The 17,237-nt window shown below is 53.5% G+C and overlaps 6 protein-coding genes across 6 annotated transcripts; 3 read left to right on the top strand and 3 right to left on the bottom strand.

Annotated features, from left to right (window-relative positions):
• Positions 1-897: 897 nt before the first annotated feature.
• On the top strand, positions 898-1,653 carry BDZ83DRAFT_747537 (uncharacterized protein; the record flags this gene model as incomplete). Its single annotated transcript, XM_060513451.1, has 2 exons — positions 898-1,186; positions 1,367-1,653. 2 exons carry the CDS (start codon positions 898-900, stop codon positions 1,651-1,653), a joined length of 576 nt encoding a protein of 191 aa, XP_060370373.1.
• A 461-nt stretch (positions 1,654-2,114) lies between these two features.
• BDZ83DRAFT_566941 (uncharacterized protein) lies at positions 2,115-3,599 on the bottom strand (the record flags this gene model as incomplete). The annotated part of the gene is made up of 2 exons (XM_060503903.1): positions 2,115-2,729; positions 2,805-3,599. 2 exons carry the CDS (start codon positions 3,597-3,599, stop codon positions 2,115-2,117), a joined length of 1,410 nt encoding a protein of 469 aa, XP_060370374.1.
• A 1,662-nt stretch (positions 3,600-5,261) lies between these two features.
• Positions 5,262-6,131, top strand: BDZ83DRAFT_747539 (RWD domain-containing protein; the record flags this gene model as incomplete). Its single annotated transcript, XM_060513452.1, has 1 exon — positions 5,262-6,131. One exon carries the CDS (start codon positions 5,262-5,264, stop codon positions 6,129-6,131), a length of 870 nt encoding a protein of 289 aa, XP_060370375.1.
• A 592-nt stretch (positions 6,132-6,723) lies between these two features.
• Positions 6,724-8,211, bottom strand: BDZ83DRAFT_647087 (ACT domain-containing protein; the record flags this gene model as incomplete). Its single annotated transcript, XM_060510041.1, has 2 exons — positions 6,724-7,890; positions 8,188-8,211. 2 exons carry the CDS (start codon positions 8,209-8,211, stop codon positions 6,724-6,726), a joined length of 1,191 nt encoding a protein of 396 aa, XP_060370376.1.
• Positions 8,212-10,754: 2,543 nt separating this feature from the next.
• On the bottom strand, positions 10,755-11,059 carry BDZ83DRAFT_602329 (uncharacterized protein; the record flags this gene model as incomplete). Its single annotated transcript, XM_060507165.1, has 1 exon — positions 10,755-11,059. A coding segment is annotated over exon 1 (196 nt), but the record flags the coding sequence as incomplete, so codon positions are not given.
• A 959-nt stretch (positions 11,060-12,018) lies between these two features.
• Positions 12,019-13,510, top strand: BDZ83DRAFT_401530 (uncharacterized protein). Its single transcript, XM_060502846.1, has one exon. It carries the CDS (start codon positions 12,163-12,165, stop codon positions 13,150-13,152), a length of 990 nt encoding a protein of 329 aa, XP_060370378.1. The 5' UTR covers positions 12,019-12,162; the 3' UTR covers positions 13,153-13,510.
• Positions 13,511-17,237: the final 3,727 nt, after the last annotated feature.

Genomic DNA, 17,237 nt, shown 5'->3' on the forward strand with positions numbered 1-17,237 from the left:
TTGGGCAGGCAGGCAGTCAGAAGAGGGAATGCAAGGTTGTGGTATTGTTGGGTTGGGCTTTGCCACGTTCTCGCAGTCTGATCTAAGTGAACTTAGACCGTGTTGGGTGCATCGTTAGCCTCAATCCCGCAGGGTACGCGGTCAGCTTTTGGTGTTTTGGTTTTGGAGCTAGCATCGTTGTCCGACTTGTCCCTTCCCCCCTCCCCCTCACACCACTTTCCAATCCCTTTTGCTCTCCAAACTTGTGACCTCACCAGCTCCGTCTTGGCCTTCACGTCATGCGTTGGGCGAGGGAGTCCCGCTAGCAGTGGTCACCCGGGCAAGGAGACGGCCAAGGTAAGCTTTGGGGGGACATCAACAGAAGTTAACGGTACTGCCTCAGTCTAATGCGAGTTCAAGGAGAGAATGATTCTGGAATCGCTTGGAAGGGGGTGGGTGTAAGTAGAATAGCCACTGGAGACCTCCCTGTCTGTTTGTTATTTGGTGTGTGTATCTTGGGCTGCCTTTTGCCTTCTCACCTAAGTCAAGGTAAGGTAGTATAGAAGCCTGGGCCTACCACCCCCTTTTTCCCCGTTGCATTATTCTCGAGACATCACAAGGACAACTCACTCAACATATCAGCACTTGTTTGTTGGCGGCGTCACGTTCGGCACTCAGCTCCCCTCAGACATTTCAGCTCTCAGCCTACGACTGCAACTACAACTACACCTTCTCACACCCCTCTCTCACGATATTCCCTCGCCAACGCTCCCAAAACGAAGCAAGTTACCCGTAACCAAGCTTAAACAAACCACCGAAACCTGCTTCGATAACAACCAAAAAGACTAAAAAAGGAGGGGAAAGGGAGACTCGAGAAACAAGAAGAAGAACAGGCAACACTTCACCCTCTACATAACTATGCCCTCACATCACGGTGATCACGGCGGCCACGGCGGTCATGGCGGTCCGGCTGTCGCCGAGGTAGTCAAGGACCGGGCCTCCGTCGTTGTCAACGAGGTGTCCCGCGGGCCCGTCAACAACGAAATCATCGTCGCCAACCGAGAGCGAGACGTGGCTGTCGTGCCGGCGGGCGCGCAGGTCATCAACGAGGTCACCACCACCGAGGTGTTTCCTGGTCGTCCGGGGTACGGGTACGGATATGGGCCTGGACCGGCGGGGTATCAACTCTGCACGCAGTGTCGGCGTTGTAAGTACCACTTGTCTCCTGTAATTTCCTGTCGATTTCTCATCTACGAGCGTCATCATTCTCTCGCCCCCTGGATCTTGATGAACTGGGGGGTATTCCCCCTTTTTCGCCGACATACTCCCTCTTTCATGGTGACATCGCCTGCTTCTATAAGACAGCCGTCCTAACATAACATCATAGACTGGCACAACTCCTTCACGGAGACAGTCTGCTACCGCTGCCGCTCGTCCTACGGCTACCGAGACCGCTTCGACGACCGATTCAGCTACCGATCGGGATACAGCGGCTCGAGTTACGGCAGCTACGGGTCGGAGCGGTGCGCATACTGCGAGCGGCTGCGGTTTGAAGGGCCCGGGTACCACCACGGCGGCGTGAGCATCTGTCGGGACCGGTACGGCCGGCCTGCTCTGTGCAGACCGAGGCGGGTTCTGGTTGAGAAGAAGACTGTGAAGAAGTATTACTACTAAGGGGGGGAAGGGATGGAAACTTTGTCTTTCTGGATGGATGCTTTCTCTTTTGAGTATTGGGTTTTGAGGTTATACCTTGCCCTATCCGAGTTCATTTAGGCATGGCGGTTGATGGGGAGACATTTTCGTTTACTTGAGCATCATTTTCCTTTTTGTCTCATTCCTTTTCTTGCTTGTACAATTTCTCACTATGCTTTACGTCTTGGGAATATGATTGGAATATGGGGCTTGTCCGGAATTCTTCTCCCAACTACTCTTGGCCTTTTTGGCAAACGATCATCACTCCCGAGTGGACGTGATAGTTGCATAGACTTTTCATTTTCTTCAAACGCAAGTTTGTCTTTGTGCGTCATGTAAGGTAGCCAGCTCTTATCATCATAACCTAATGTCATCCAACCAAGATTGTCTCGGGCCTCTTGTCAGCATTCTCCAAACTCCTCAAGCAATAACCCACTTTCTACCTAACCGAGAGTGATCTCCTTCCACGACTTGCCCGGGTGAAAAGAAGCCACGTCAAAAGCCCGCCGGTACACCTTCGCCAGCCCAGCCCTCTCAGCAACACTGCGGTCCTTGTTCCAGGTGATGACGAACGCGTAGTACAGATGCCACTCGGACACCTCGCGGTCCTCGGGCACATAATAGTTCCAGGTATCCAGCTCCTCCATCGAAAAGTCCCTGGCGTCCGAGATAGCCGCGAGCTCGACGACGTCGCCCACGCGGGCGAACCACGTGTCTTCGAGGATCACAGTGCCGCACCAGTCGCCGTTGAGGTCGAGGAGGCCGAAGCGGTGGAGGCCCGCCTCGAGCTTCGAGGCAAAGGACGGGCTGCTGCGGCTCGTTCTGGAGAGCTGGAAGAAGGCGGTATAGGTCCAGAAGTAGAGGTAGTCTTCCCGCAGGATAGTTGTGGTGGGCATGGTTGGTTGGGGCTCGCGTGCGATCTCTGTTGGGTGCTCTTCGTCGCTCTGGCTACTCCGGCGACCGAAAGGAATGTCTTCTGCAGAGGCTCTGGCGTATCCGTGCCATCGGTTCGGATTGTGGTGGATTTCACCTGACGACCACACGACTTTAAAGGTTGGCTTTGTGTTGGGCTCGCCGGCTACCAGCGAACGATTCTCCGTTGGATCATCTTGTGCCATTCTATACCATACGACCCAAGTGTGCGACTTCAACCACTCGTGAAGATTTAACAAAATACCAGAGACCATGGATAGCCGCCACGTCGACGCACCATGCCAGCCACTCCACGACCAGCTGGGATACCGCGATCGACCACCCAAGTCTTCCAGCCTGAGGCCGGAAATCTTCTTCTCCCACAAGAGAGCAAAGTCGAAATAGGAGTCGGGCATCCCGTAAAAGAGGGTGGCGCGGAGCGGCGGAGACAAAATAGCCGCCATGCCCTCAAAGGCCGGCAACCGGTCGCCCTGATAGGTCATGAGCCTGCCGCTGAAGAGCTCGACGCACTCTAGGTACAGCCTGACCGGGTTCTTCTCAAACGACTTGAGCGGAGACCGGATCATTTCCAGCGTCCACGACGGGGCGAGCACCTCGGAAAAGACCTCCTCGGACCACGTCGCGTGGCGGCACTGGAAGAAGACGCGGTTCTCGACAAAGATCATGGACCGCTTGGACAGCATCCTCTCCTGGAACGTCCACGCCCTGCTGTTCCATATTGTGTTTTCGACGAGCCCCTCGACCGTCTTGGTGGTCACCAGGTCGATGCCATTGCACCGGACATTGGGCTGCCGGGCCTCGCGGGGCGTAGACGGCGACCCTGGTATGCCGTGATGAGAACCGCTGCCGGCGGCGGCGCAGATTGTGAGGACCGAGTGTCCGTATACGCGGTCCATCATCGGGACGACGCGGAGCTTCTCATCCTTGTCATCTTGAAGGATGCAGAGAGCGTCTACCCAGATATACTTGATACCCAACGCTTTGACTAGCATCATGGCATCGCGGACGGTATTCGGTATACCTGGCGTGTTGGGGCCGAGGGATCCCTTTGAAGAATACTCGGACACATTCTCCTTCGTCAGAATGAGAGGTTGGGTTCCACCCCATACGTAGCTCAGAGTCGCGTATTCAGTAATTTGAATACCGCCACGGGCGCTGGTGACGATTTTCTCCTCGTCCAAGTCGATGAACTTGAGGTTCTCGAGCAGCGAGAAGACTTCATCCGGCGGTGAGGGCTGACAGCCGCTGCCATGATGCGTCCTACAGATGTCGAGCCAGCGCCGGAGAAGACTTACGTCGGCCTGGTGAGGAGAAATCCGCCGGGCCAGGAAGGTCTTGTCCCATGTCGAGTGAGATTCCGTGGCCAGCAGCATGATGTAAGCCTCGGTGAAGATCTCGTCCGGGCTAAAGACCTTTAAGCGGCGAGTCGGCGGCGCATACGTATTGTCCCTCGGGCCCATAGGAGGCTCCAAGAGACGGCCATCCAGCTGCCACTCAACGGAGCAGCGGACCCGGCCGCCGTCCCTCGTAAGGCCGTCGTACCCGATTGCCTGGCGCACGTTGGGGCGGCTCCATTCGAAGCGATCCGCCCCTTCTTCGTTCGCAGCGTGTGTTGCATTGAAGAGGAGCCAGCACAGGGGACAGTCATCTCTTCTCCGGTAGATCTCGTCGAGATAGCCCAGCTCCCGCGGCTGTAGCCCGACGGGGTCGATTGGATGGGCGAGGAAGCCTGGGAGAGAACTGTCCTTGGGTTGGCCTGGCAGGAACTTCTCGGCTGAGAGATTGAGTTGACTGCACGTCTGGCATAAGTTGTCCAGAGGAGGAAGGCAATCTACCTGCTTCTTGGGTGCGCCGACAGCTGGCATGTTTGCTGACTTTGGTATCAGCCGTCTGCAAACGGTCTTCTGTGCTGGTACACGACACTGGAATCTTATTCGTTCCAGGCACTTGCTATCATCACACGATGTATTAATTTCGAGCAGGAGAGAATTCCGTAAAGAAGCCGCTTAGATGTCGCCGTAGTTCGACTCTTACAAAGGATGCGTACACACTCGCTCAAGGTGTGAGGCCAATGTTGAGCCATGAAGAGACGCCATCTCGCCTATCTTGCCCCGAGCAGCTAGCTTACAGAGCTGAATTCATGATTGCCTGTGATAGGCTGGCATCGGCATCAGGTTCCGCTTGCGCCAGTCACTCCGTCTGTACCTTGTGTCCAAATGGTCAGCGCTTGTCACGACGATACCACATTCAGCTGCAGCTCTGAGATTGTGAAGTTCATCCAGTGTGAGTACTGAGGTAGACGTGAGTGGAGTATCTGCGGAGCTCGGGCCTTCGACGTTGGACGGCCCCACATCATGAGATGATTGGAGGGGCAATGGACTGGACGACTTCAATGTAACTTTCTCTCAATTTGACCTTCAACCACGACATTGACGACCATACACGTACTTTGCTCATACATATTTGTGAAAGTATCTCAAACTTCTTATGCTTATATAATGAGAAAATCGAAATAAGACGGCACTCATCTCAGGAGGATAGCAACCACATCAAACACCACACCACAAAACCCCCTTCATCGACCGACAACCTCACATAAGCCGTTATCACATCCACATCAAGAGGTACGCCACACACCTCATACCACACAACCAACAATGTCAGATGATCTCAGAGACGAGATAGAAGCCCTCAACTCAATCTACGGAGACGACACCCTCCGCCACACACCACCAGACAACTATGTTCTCACGCTTCCCGGCGGCCCGGGTGCCTCCTCGCTCACCCTGCGCTTCGCCGACTCGTACCCGGACGTGCCGCCAGAGATCCTCGGCACCCACAGCGCGGGCGAGAACGCGCCCCGCGGCGCGGGCGCCCGCGACCTGCTCCTATTTCGCGAGGCCGTCGCCGCCGTCTACCAGCCGGGCGCTGTCTGCCTCTTTGACGCCGTGGAGGAGTTCTCCCGACGCGTGGAGGAAGTTTCAGAAGCTGAGCCGTCAGGACCACCCACCAAATCACACTCTCCACCGCCGTCGACATTGACGACACGGCTTGATGAAGAGCACGGGAACCAAGAAGCTGACTCTCTGCCTTCCTACATGCTAGAGGAACCCCCCTGGATCATCTCCGACCCCTTCGTCGAACTCAAATCCGTCTTCCTCGCGCGCGCCGCGGCCGTAACCTCCCCCGAGCAGGCCGCGTCGTACGTCCAGCACCTCATCGCGACGGACAAAAAGGTGCGCAGCGCAAGTCACAACATGACGGCGTGGCGGATCCGCGGGCCCAACGGCACGAGCTTCCAAGACTGCGACGACGACGGTGAGACGGCGGCGGGCGGAAGGCTGCTGCATTTGATGCAGCTCATGGACCTGTGGGACGTCATGGTCGTCGTAACGAGGTGGTACGGCGGGCAGAAGCTGGGGCCGAGGCGGTTCGCGCTGATTAATAGTACGGCGAGGGATGCGTTTGTCAAGGCTGGGTGGGCGGAGGAGGCGGGGCAGGGGAAGAAGAAGGGGCATGGCAAGTGAAGGAACTTGTTTGATGTAGGCCTCTCACAACGGGTAGCTTGTGTTTTCAAGTCTGGTCAAGGGATCAACGTACTTGGAACCGAGTGTCGAGTATCAGTTAAATCGAGTTTACGGAGGGCTCTTCACTCATAGACCACTTCTGGAAAGGGCATCACTGGAGAGCTATAAGACCTGCTGTATCAGAGAGGCATTGCAGAGGGCACCAAAGACGGGGTATCGAAGAGGAGGATATTTAATCGCTTCGGGTTGAGCTTTGAGACCGACATTGGTCCTCGTTCTCTCGCAAGATATACAAAAATTGGTATCGAACAACAGAGAGCCGCCCTCCGTAAAACGCCAATATGCCAAACCAAACTCGCGCGTGACGTGAATTTTCACCAAAAATGACAGATTGCCAACCCGCCTATACCAGTTCCATGCTAGTACAATCGTTTCCTTCATGCAACTTCGTTAAAGCTCGAAATGTGTGGAAAACTTATGATGTTCTTCCCGATTCTTTTACGTCAAATCGGACCTCCCTCCCTCTCCTGTCTGGCAGATATCTCCGCAGTACAGCTGCTTCCTCCTCCTGTAACGTACCATCAATGTCAAATCATGCCTTGAAGAGCTTGGGCTTGAGGATCTCGAGCGCGAGTATCGACTGCTCGCAATCGAGAATGACGGCGCCGGCCCGGGCGGTAGAGAGGTACGAGAGCCCTGCGCTGTCTCCCGTGCGCATATCCTGCACCAGGGTCCCCGCCACGCCGCAGACGATACCCGTAGCTTCGAGCGGCAGGCTCTCGAGGTCCAAGAAGATGGGCGTCAGGTTCGTCTTGGTGTCGCCGACAAGGGAGTCGCCAAAAAGGCCGAGCAGCGACTTGTCGAGCAGCAGGGAGGGCGGGTCCTCCTGGGCGAGGGTGATGGAGAGGAAGCGTGGACGCGCGGCCAGGGCGGAGATCATGGCGGTATAGAGCTTCGCGTCGATGTTGTCGAGCCAGGTTTGGCGGTGGCTGTTGCCGGTCACCTGGCGGCTGAGAGAGGGCCGCTGGGTGTGGGAGAGCTCGCCGCCGAGCTGCGAGGTCTCGCGGCCGGAGCACTGGACCAGGAGGAGGTTGTCCTCGACGTAGGGGGCGACGCTGCGCTTTTTGAGCAGGTCAAAAGTGCGGACTTGCAGCTCGGCGATGGTGGAGGGTGGCGGGGTCAGCGGGGGTGCGCCGGCGCCGTTGCCGTTGGTCTGGCTCGGTCCGCGTGAGTGTATCGAGGCGGCGGGGCTGACAAAGTTGGAGTCGTTGTCGGCGAGTTCGAAGCCGCGGGCGAGGAGGGCCTTTACGACCGTTTGCCTATCCTTGCTGGGGACGAGGATGAAGTCTGAGTAGTAGGTGGTGATGAAGAAGATGGGAATCCCGGCGAGGGCCAGAGGGGACGTCAATTCCATGACACGGCCGGCGGCGTCCATGCCGGCGCTGATGACAGAGAGCACGAGGTAGGTATCTTTGGATATTGATACAGATTTGGCCAAGTCTTTTGGGAGGTCCTGGATGGCTGGCTCAAAGACGTTCTTGGCCCAAGAGCTGTGGCAGACGATGGAGCACTCCATGGGGGTGACGCTAATGTTGAGGAAGCCATGTTGGCTTTCGGCGTTGAGACCTTCTAATTCATGTTCCGGCTCGCCTTTTGACGCCTTGAGGGTCTGGGTCTGTGGGAGGAGGACGCGGAGGATAGGCTGCAGGAGTACCGAATACAGGTCGAGGGGGATGTGGATGAGAGTGTAGTGGCCATCCTAAGGGAAGGGCGAAATGCGGTGTTAGTTGAGATGCACGATGGAGTCACAGAAGTCCTGCAAGGGCCAAGACATTTTGTGTGTCATTTTCTCTTTTAGCTCCGAGAGCAATGTGCAACTCGGGGCGGCGGCGACGGTGACGGACACAGCGTTGCAGTGAGACGAAGCAAATGGAGCCCCGCATTTTGGTGACTGTTTTGAGATTCGTTCCCGCGTTGCGGTCGTGTGTATGTGTCGTGTGCGCAGTGGGAAGATGGAGGGGGGGAATGAGTGACACAGGATGTTGGAGAAACTTACGAGAAACGAGACCTGGGCGTTCATTGTGACGCGCAAACTTCTGATGGCAGTTGGAGAGCCAGAAGAATGCTTTCCCGTGCGTCAAAGTTCTCTTGACGAGAAAAAGGGAAAAAGAAGAGGAAGAAGTAGTAGATTCGATGCGCCGGTGCACGGATGGTTTGTTGAAAGTTTGCGCGCGCACCGGGGATGATATCGGAGGGGGACGGGGCAACTAAGGCTATTTCTGCAGCCGGCTTCGGTTTGATCTATTCGTACGGAGTATACGCTGCTCGGGGGTTCGGGTGTCGTTGGAAGTTTCCTTGGTCACAACCGGCGGTGTCCGATGACTGCCTTTTCCTTCTTGTTTTTTGACCCTCTTAAAAGTTCAAGAGTCGTTGGAAAAGTTTAAGCTTTCGGTAGTCGTGGGTTGACAGGGGAGTCGTCTCTTGTTATCTCTCTTTCTCTGATGTTGTATTTTCCCTTGCGTCTGATTTACGGATGCTTTTTGCGGGGAAACAGATGCCTTGGTGGGATAAAATTGGAAGAAGAAGGGAAGCTGCCGTAAGGTAAGAGGAATGATGTAAGCTGGGACAATGAACAAAGTGAGAGAGGATCTCCAAAAGGGAAAAAGGAGGAAAATAGGAAGGGGGATGGGGAAAGGTTAAAAAGAAGTGCACGAGAGGAGACGTTGGAAGGGGAAAAGAGGAATTAGGTTCGTATGGAAGGACCCTGAAGACGAGCTACTGTCCAAGGTGGGCAGGGTAAGGCAAGGCAAGAAGCTGGTTGATTTGGGGGTTGCCTACTCCGTACCTACCTCTCCTACAAAGTACACCTATTTCTCACCTCAGGCTGGCCGTGATACATTGACAACCTAAGTGGGAGCCCAAATGAGGTGAGGGGAGGGGAGGGGAGGGGAGGGGTGGAGGGGTGTTCAAGAGAAGGAGGAGAAAGTACATGGGCCTTGTACGTAGCAGTGCGGCGTGGTGCTGCAGCAGCATCAGCAGCGTACTTTCTGCGGCGGCGGCGGCCGTCCCAAAAAGCGCACTAGAGCACGATCTGTGCGTCTGCATGCCGGCGAGTACGGTACCTATTTTACACAGCAAGATAAGCTGTGAGAACATGTCCTTTGCGCAGTATGTAGTAGGAAGGGCTGAGACGAGACGAGACGGAGCCAGATGGGCGCTACTGAGCATGGGGGTAAAAAAAAAAAAAAAAAAAAAACCGTGGGTTTTGTCCTGCTCACTTACTGCCCGCAGTTCATATTTTTTTGCCGCGTTGTTCCGGACCATTGGAGGGGGGTTGCAGATAAGGTGAGGTCCATAATGTCACAGTAGCGTTGAAACTTGAAAGCCTGTGCTTTTTGGGACCAGGGCAAGGGGGAGTGAGTGACGACGATTCGGTGATTTTGCGCCGAGATGGCGGATGGTATTTCGTGATTTAATTTCCTCATAACTTGTTGGTTTGGCGAAACATCATTTGTTGTGGCTATCACCGGTTCTGGGTTCGGGGATCGACCGCGTTCCCGCGAATGCATCGAGGGATCGTGACCCTCTGTGGAGATTGTCGAGTGGGAAATTCCGTCAAAGGTTGTGTCGTTTCCGTCCAGTCGCAGTTTTTGTTGCCGTACTCTCTTCTGGTACGACGATATCCTGTATAACTCACTTACATTGTCATTTCTCAGAAGACGGCCAGACTCGGTCAGTGCACCGGCAAAGGCCGAGTCTTGATCTGACGACATTGACTCCCCTTGGGGGCTATATCCGTATATCCCAATGTGATACATGAAAGAATCAATCATCCATGTTGTACTACATTACGTGCCTTGCGTGGGGTAACTCGTGAGAAGCTTAGCTCGTGCGTGGCTCTATGCGGACAATAGCATGTAGTGGAATGTATTGTCTCGAACTATGACGAGGACGGGGTGTTTTCACACGCAATTGTCTTGAACCCAAAACCCACGCGGCTACCCATCATCCAGAGCTACTAGGCGCAACCACCTATTGTTCGGTTGGTTCTGCACAGAGGTCGGAGGGGGAAAGGGTGTGGGCGGAGATGGGCAGCATGACATGGCGGGGTTGAGCAGGGGTTCAAGGAAGTACAAGGTTTTTGAAAGACCCATGATTACATCTTTTGGAAAGTGGGCGTCTACAAAGTATGGCCAGCCTGTGTCTCCTCTAGGCCGCCGCCGCCGCTGTCGCCGCGTCCACGGCGAATAAGACCGAAATGGGTGAAGCGGGTGGGGGGGTTCGTGATGGTATGCCTTTTTTGCTGGCGGTTTCACGGAGATCTCCTTCTATTCAGATCTCGTCTCACATTGTCTTCTGTCTTTTCTTATCTGATTGCGGGTGTTGCGTCAAAAGCCAAAGAGACGCGCTTCCATCGGGCATCGGCGGCGCTTTCTCGCGATTTCTACCCTCGGTCGTGAGGAAGTGAAGGGAAAAGCGCGGTTCGGCGGGCGCTCTTGAGTCAGGTAGGCAGATGGGCCTCGGGAAGGGGTCCCTCTTTCTCCATTCCAAACATGGAAAACCCCGTGTAAGTCGACAGTTGAGCCGCTGCCAATCGTCTCCCCACTATCAGAAAACCTAACCCTCGCGTTCCCGTTTTTTTTTTGTTCTCTTTTTAAACTATAGTCCTTGACATCTGAACGGGATGTTGCGACACTGGTGACTTGAAATGGCTAACAAAAGTGTAAAATTGTGTCACCAATGAATGATTAGACTGGGCTTTTGCCGCGCCATGCTGGCTTTGCATCTCGCCATCCATCGCGACACCTGGACCGTGGCCTCCATGTCCATGTCGTGAGTCTTTCAGGGTTGGCATGGGGCAGACGGGCACACGAGCGGTTAAGATGACTACAAGTACTCTTGAAGTCTTTTCCTCACCTTGGCTTGCTCTAGCTGCCTACCTACCCTACCGAAGGCTGCCCAAAGGACGAACGACAGCAAGGCAGTACATGAAGAGGAAGCGGCCGGGGCTGGGAGCAAGACTGCAGTCTGCAGAGGGAAAAAGGTTCAGAATGCCGTTTCGGGCGACGTGCATAAGACTAGTTGAATCGGGAGCGTGGGGGTCTCGAACTCTGGGCAGTTCTCCGGTACTTTACTACTTTGTAGTTCGCGTAGTAGCCGAGATGCCTGCTTTCTTCTTGCTTTAGCTCGTTGCCAGCGGCTACAGAACCCCAGAGAATCTCTTCTTGGCCCTGGATCAAAAGCAGGAGTATCCGTACTCTGAATGTGAACACGGCATTGCTAGCCTCTGAGTCCACGGACAGACAGGATGGGAGAAACAAGGCACGGAAAACCTGCATTGGACCATGACATTTGGGGAACGACTGGGGAAGTCGCTTACATCTTGTGTAACTCGTGAGGCAGTCACGTTTATTTCCCACTTCCCCTTTCGGTTCTAACTTCTCACCCTCTATCACTCTGTGCCTCCCCCAAAACAAACCGTGAGGGAAATGATGTCAGACGACGAGGTGCCCTGTCTTCCAGGTTGCTTTGTAAGGTAGGCAAGGGATGATGATCTTGGATGGATGGATGCATCGGCCACTTGTCCGTGCTCTTGACCTCACTTCACCTCACCTCAAAGGCTCAACTTGGGGTCTGCTGCTACCTCGCCCGTCACCTCTCACATATCAACTCTCACCACCACACGGGAAGCAACGCTGACGGGCGTCTCTCCCACGGATACTGTTCCAACACACGCACATGAGTTGCCCAATTGCCTGGTTCAGCATAACAGCGGCTGGCCTCGGCATGCGCATCGACTCGCTGGTTCGATTCAAAGACACGAAAGAAAAGGGCCATCAAAATTGTTTAACCCCCGCGGGGGTTTCACGACAACCGCGCTTTTGAGTATCCGTATGCTCAATCGGGACTACACGTCAGGTCACGGAACAGGTTCTTGGTGATGGTCCTTGACAATGACACGTCTGCAGACACCGGCACTCACGGCAGTTGCGGATTTGATCCTCTCAGCTGAACCTCTCAATACGCGCGTATGCTCAATCAACACCCTGTGCTTACCTATTCGCTCGAATACGCTACCTACTTCAGCTTCGCAATAGCGATCCTCAGCTTCATCATCCCACCTCATCTCCAACGCCATTGCGTCAGACCAGTAGATTCAGCCAGCCCACGGTGCGTGCCTGTATGGCGGCCCCGCGAGAAGAGGGAGGAAAAAGCAATTCTTCGTTTCCTTTCCCCCCCAGGTCCGACATGGACCATGGACCAGACCCCCCGCCGATCGCAACGGTTCCTGAACCTTGTCCGAACCCTTTCCCTTCTGGTCGTGCAACTGGCTCAATTGGCCTCTCTGATTTGCTTCGAAATCGGCGCTCCATGCACAAAGTCATCGGGGTTAAACAAAGAAACATGGGTTCCCTCCACTGGGATTTCACTAATACCTGGTCCAATACCTGTAGGTACTGCGTCAAACCCCCTTGCTAATAGGAAAGCTGCTTTCTGCTACTGCAAGATGCCGTGGCAGCTACGACGTCCGGGTTTCCCATTATCGACAAGCCGGGCCAAGGAGGAACGACAGGTGTTTGGGATGGACAGGTCCTTGGGAAGAATACAGCCTGCCGGCGAGCGCCCACGGCTCCAATTAGACGGCGCAACTCTCGGTCAACTTGTGAGGGCGCATGGAGAACCCCGCTCCTCTCGGCCAGCGATTCCACTGCCCGCCCCCATCCTACTCTTCCTACTCCCCTCCCGCAACCCGGCCGCTGCATCCAGACCAAGCTCGCAACCCCCCCATCCCAGAGCTGCAACCTGGGATCCGATCCCTTCAGCAACCGCGTCCAAATGTCACCCTCCCAGCACCAAGTCTGCGAAGACCCTCGGCTGGCCGCTTCTAAGCGTCCTGTTGCTGCCACAGCCGGTCATGGACCCCCAAACCGACGTCCTGGGGAGGTCGGGAAACCTGACTCGCCAAAGAAGCATGGGTTGGCGACGTCGCGACGACGACGACCGACAGTTTGACTTGTGACACCTCCTCGCTCTACTAGCAATGCGTCTATGGAGTAGATCGGCCCAGCTTGGTGCCCCGAACACTCGGTCGCGGCTTACACTACATGCAGATGGGAGGTATTGGCAGGTACAGCACGTCGGTCATCGTCACCGCGCACACCGATGACAGCATCGCACACCTTTTCGGGAAGACCTTGGATCATCATTCACGAGTTGAGTATCATATGTTCAAGTGACGAAACGTGGCGGATTGAACATGATCTCACAGAGCAAAAGGCAACAGGCGGTTTACAGGGTTTACCACTGAGCGGAATACCTCTGCTCTCGCTCAATTGCCCCATTCGGCATTGTCTGCATCGCCGGCGTGGGATGCTCAGTTCTCACGAGAGCACTTTAGCCTCTCAAGCTGACAACACCAAGGAAGGCAAGGCAAAAATCCTCAATGTGCCCACTTGACTGGAGACAGGTGGTACTCACCGGTCTGCCGCGATCCATCATCTGGCCGGAGCTTCGCCGAGGTCTCGACTCTTGACCTTTGGGCAGTGAGTCTTTTCCATTCTTTTGCTCTTCAATTTCTTCTGATCCAAGTCTCTGGAGAAATGCTACACCAATCATCTTCTTCCCTTTGTTTAGCCTTTGATCGTGCTTCCTCAAGTCTCCGATGGATCCCCCGGTTCGTCCGTGCTTTTTTCACTTATCTCTGGTGTTGCGGATCAGATCGTACCCGTTCCCAGATCCACAGATAGGGAACTCACCAAGGGCCTAAACGTTTTGGCGTTATCTCAGACTATGACTGTCTAGGCACCTGGTCCCTCGAATAGCGTCTGCCGACTTATACCTAGGCTCTGACCGACTATGGAGTAGACTCGGTAGCTTCAACGTCGGCGGGGCAAACAGCGGCTAATGAAGAATGCGAAGAAAATTCCGAAGCGTCGTTCGATATCGCGTGTACTGCAGTACGAGACGGGGTCTTTGGCGCGGTTATACTAAGCTGGCCCTCCTTGTTTTCTCATCGTCCACTCATACCACTGTTGTCGTTCCAACCCGCGGGTGAGACTGCCCACACTGTAAATCACCGAATGTTCACCGAGGCACACCTAACCTACCTCCAAGTCCCTTCTCATTGTTGTCACTGGTGTTTTACCCTATTGCAAGAAGCTTGCGGTTATTCTTGACTATACTGTCTAGCTATATTGGCCATGTGTCACTGCTGGCTAGTAGACCTACCATGGCTATCACTTAACCATAGAAGGGACCTATCACACTGCCGGTAGGGACGAAGGAAGGATATTGAAGCTGATATAAGACCGGGCAACTCTCGTAGTTCCTGGTTTGCTACCCTCTGCAATCGTGGATTCCTGTCCCCCAGTAAGAAATCGGCAATTATCACCAGAGAATAGTTGCTTATAGAAGTATCAATGGTAGTGGTAGCGACAGTAATAATTAGCTATAGATCTGGCTGGTATTCGCACGCAGTCAATGAAGCTAAGTCTATACAGTCGACATAACCGGTCTCTTGTGCGGAGGAAATGTATAAGTGCCACAACCCAACAGGCCTCGAGCCGTTTACAACCACTGTCAAACCTGCTTTAGATCATGATATAACCACTACGATAAAGAGTAGATTGTGGCGATCGTCGCCCACTTGAACACTGGGCTATTTGAGTTTCGTTTAGGTATATTCATCGCCGTCTGAAAATCTGACACTATACGAAAAGCCCTCTGCGTTTAGCAAGTGTTGGGGCACATCGTGACATAATGTGTATCAAAATAAAGTTTCAAAATCAGTGAGGTCGCTCTTGAACATTCTATTCCCCGTTCATGTTCTTACAAAAGTTTACACACCTGTACCTCAGCTATGGCCAGTTCCGTCTACTTCCCGTCGCGATCAGAGATGGCTTGGTAGACGCCCTCACTAACTGAGATTCTTGTAGGTATAGGGTGTTTGTGAAAGAAGATTGATTGGAAATTCAGGAGATGACTTTGATGGGAAATCGGAAAATGAAAGTTGAGGACTAGACGAGGTTGACAAGAGCTTCATGTATCGGTTCTCTCGTTGAGTGCACTTGGCGTAGCCGTATACAAGGATGATGGACCTTTCTCAGTCGCAGAGGATTGATTGTGAGCCCTGGTCGCAGTTATCTCATATATCTGCGTATAACGACACTCCCAGCCCACCACTATGCGGCTAGAACGAAGTTAAGTCAGGTGGAACTCAGTTGTCAAGTGTAAGGCAGGCCAGTGGATGGACGCGAGCCAGACCGCCTGAAAACAGCGAAAAGTAAGACCTTTCGGCATGGCATACCAGTCATGGTTACCACAAGGCCCCTTGTAGCATGCCGAACAGGTACCGGTTGACCGTTAGAAGCTTTTATTGGAAAGCACAGGTGGACATATCTTCACATATTCTGACATTTGAGTGGGACAGAACAAGATCCGACTCAAAGCTTGGCGAGTTATAGATACTCCCCTCCGCGTTGAATGGAAACAGAGATTCTCAACATCATGTTTTGCCGTGTAGTCTAGAGCACAAGACTGCGAAACCTCGGCCCTGGTCGTAATATCCCCACACACTGGCTGGTCACTACCTTCAAATGAAAATTCGGATATACAGCTAGCCGCGTGTCTGAAGCCTTCAAGTCGAACCAAGACAGTCTTTCCAAAGACAGCAGCCTTTACTAATAATGCGAGCTAGAACGTGGGCCGTGGCTGGCTGGTCGACAGCCATGTGTGACTGTCTCTCACTTCCCCGCATTGCGAGCCGTACCGAAGTAGATGTAGTGTCACACTAACCTTTCTGGTAGTCGGACGTGATCGAACGGCTGAAAAGTCAAGCTTCAGCTGAATGGGATCACCGCAATTTGCCCAATCATCATCGTATACAGTGCTCAATATGCACATCGATTGCAAAGTATTCCTAACGCGTAATGTGGGTTCTTGATCGTTGCCACTGTCATCCGTTCCAATGATGGCTATGGGTCGAGCGAGGTGCGCCTTATCCTCTGGCCTTATCAATTTTAGCACGTTCGAATGACTAAAAGTGACAAACCCATATCCGCCGCACCTCAAGGATGACGGGGTCTGCGGATATTGGCAGGTGAGCTATCAGTGTCATGAATTTCGAGTGGGTGATTGACGAGATCTATTTCTGTAATTTTTGTTGCCAGTAATCATCGAATCGATGTTGCTATCGCCAACTAATCCAATATTTCAATATGCCATCGTTATGCCGTCTTCAACTATGCTTCCTACACCTCAAGTCGCTATATCGTATGTCGGTGGACGTCCATTCCTCAACCTACATACATAAGCTACCTTAGTGTCATGTTTCAACGTCGTAAGTTGCTATGGTAGTTAGGGAATGGCCGTGACCTGCTGTTATTTGGGAACTCTCAAATAAGGTACCGTAAAGAGATGAAGCGCATCTCTCAAGGGATGCATTCGGCGGGCTGTTGGTAGCCACACTGAATGGTGTCTTAATAAGGAGTGGCTAAGTATAACGCCTAGGTAAGTCGCACACGGAGTAAAGTCAACCTCGTTGGATAGGATCCCAAGAAGCGTTGTAAGCTTGCCAATGATTTCGTGAGCTCCGTGCGGGCAGAAATACCTCTCTGTTGATTGTGACTGTCGCTGCATATCGTGACCGCTGACCATGTTCCATCAACCCCCTCACAAAGCTTGTTGAAAGGAGCACACAACTACACTCTGCTTATAGACCAGTTGTAGCCTAGTAAAAGTCTTTCTGAGCTTCTGAGGCTAGCTGAACGCTTCATGATCAGACCACATGGCAGCCACAGAAAACTATCCAGACGGCCTCGCATGTCCTGACTGGTTTGACCTGTTGAATTTGATGACAATGTCTCAACGAACGCGGCCGCAATTCAGTTGTCACTTACCACCCGTCAATTGTGACAGTAGCCTGACGATCATCATAGATGGTTGCAGGCGCAATCAGAAGCCGGCCAGAGAGCCGTGACTTGTTCAGATTTGATGTAGAAGCTGAAAATAGTGGCTGGCTGATGCAAAATTCTCCGAGAACGGAGACTGACTACATCATATTTTCCACGAGCGGACTGTTATGAGAGCTCACAAGTTTCGGTGTTA

This window comes from Colletotrichum acutatum, assembly GCF_030867785.1.
Source record: "Colletotrichum acutatum strain CBS 112980 chromosome Unknown BDZ83scaffold_7, whole genome shotgun sequence".
NCBI lineage: Eukaryota > Fungi > Ascomycota > Sordariomycetes > Glomerellales > Glomerellaceae > Colletotrichum > Colletotrichum acutatum.

Excerpts from the sequence above, each read along its gene's own strand:
- BDZ83DRAFT_401530 (XM_060502846.1), top strand. The coding sequence starts at position 12,163 with ATGCTCAATCAACACCCTGTGCTTACCTATTCGCTCGAATACGCTACC.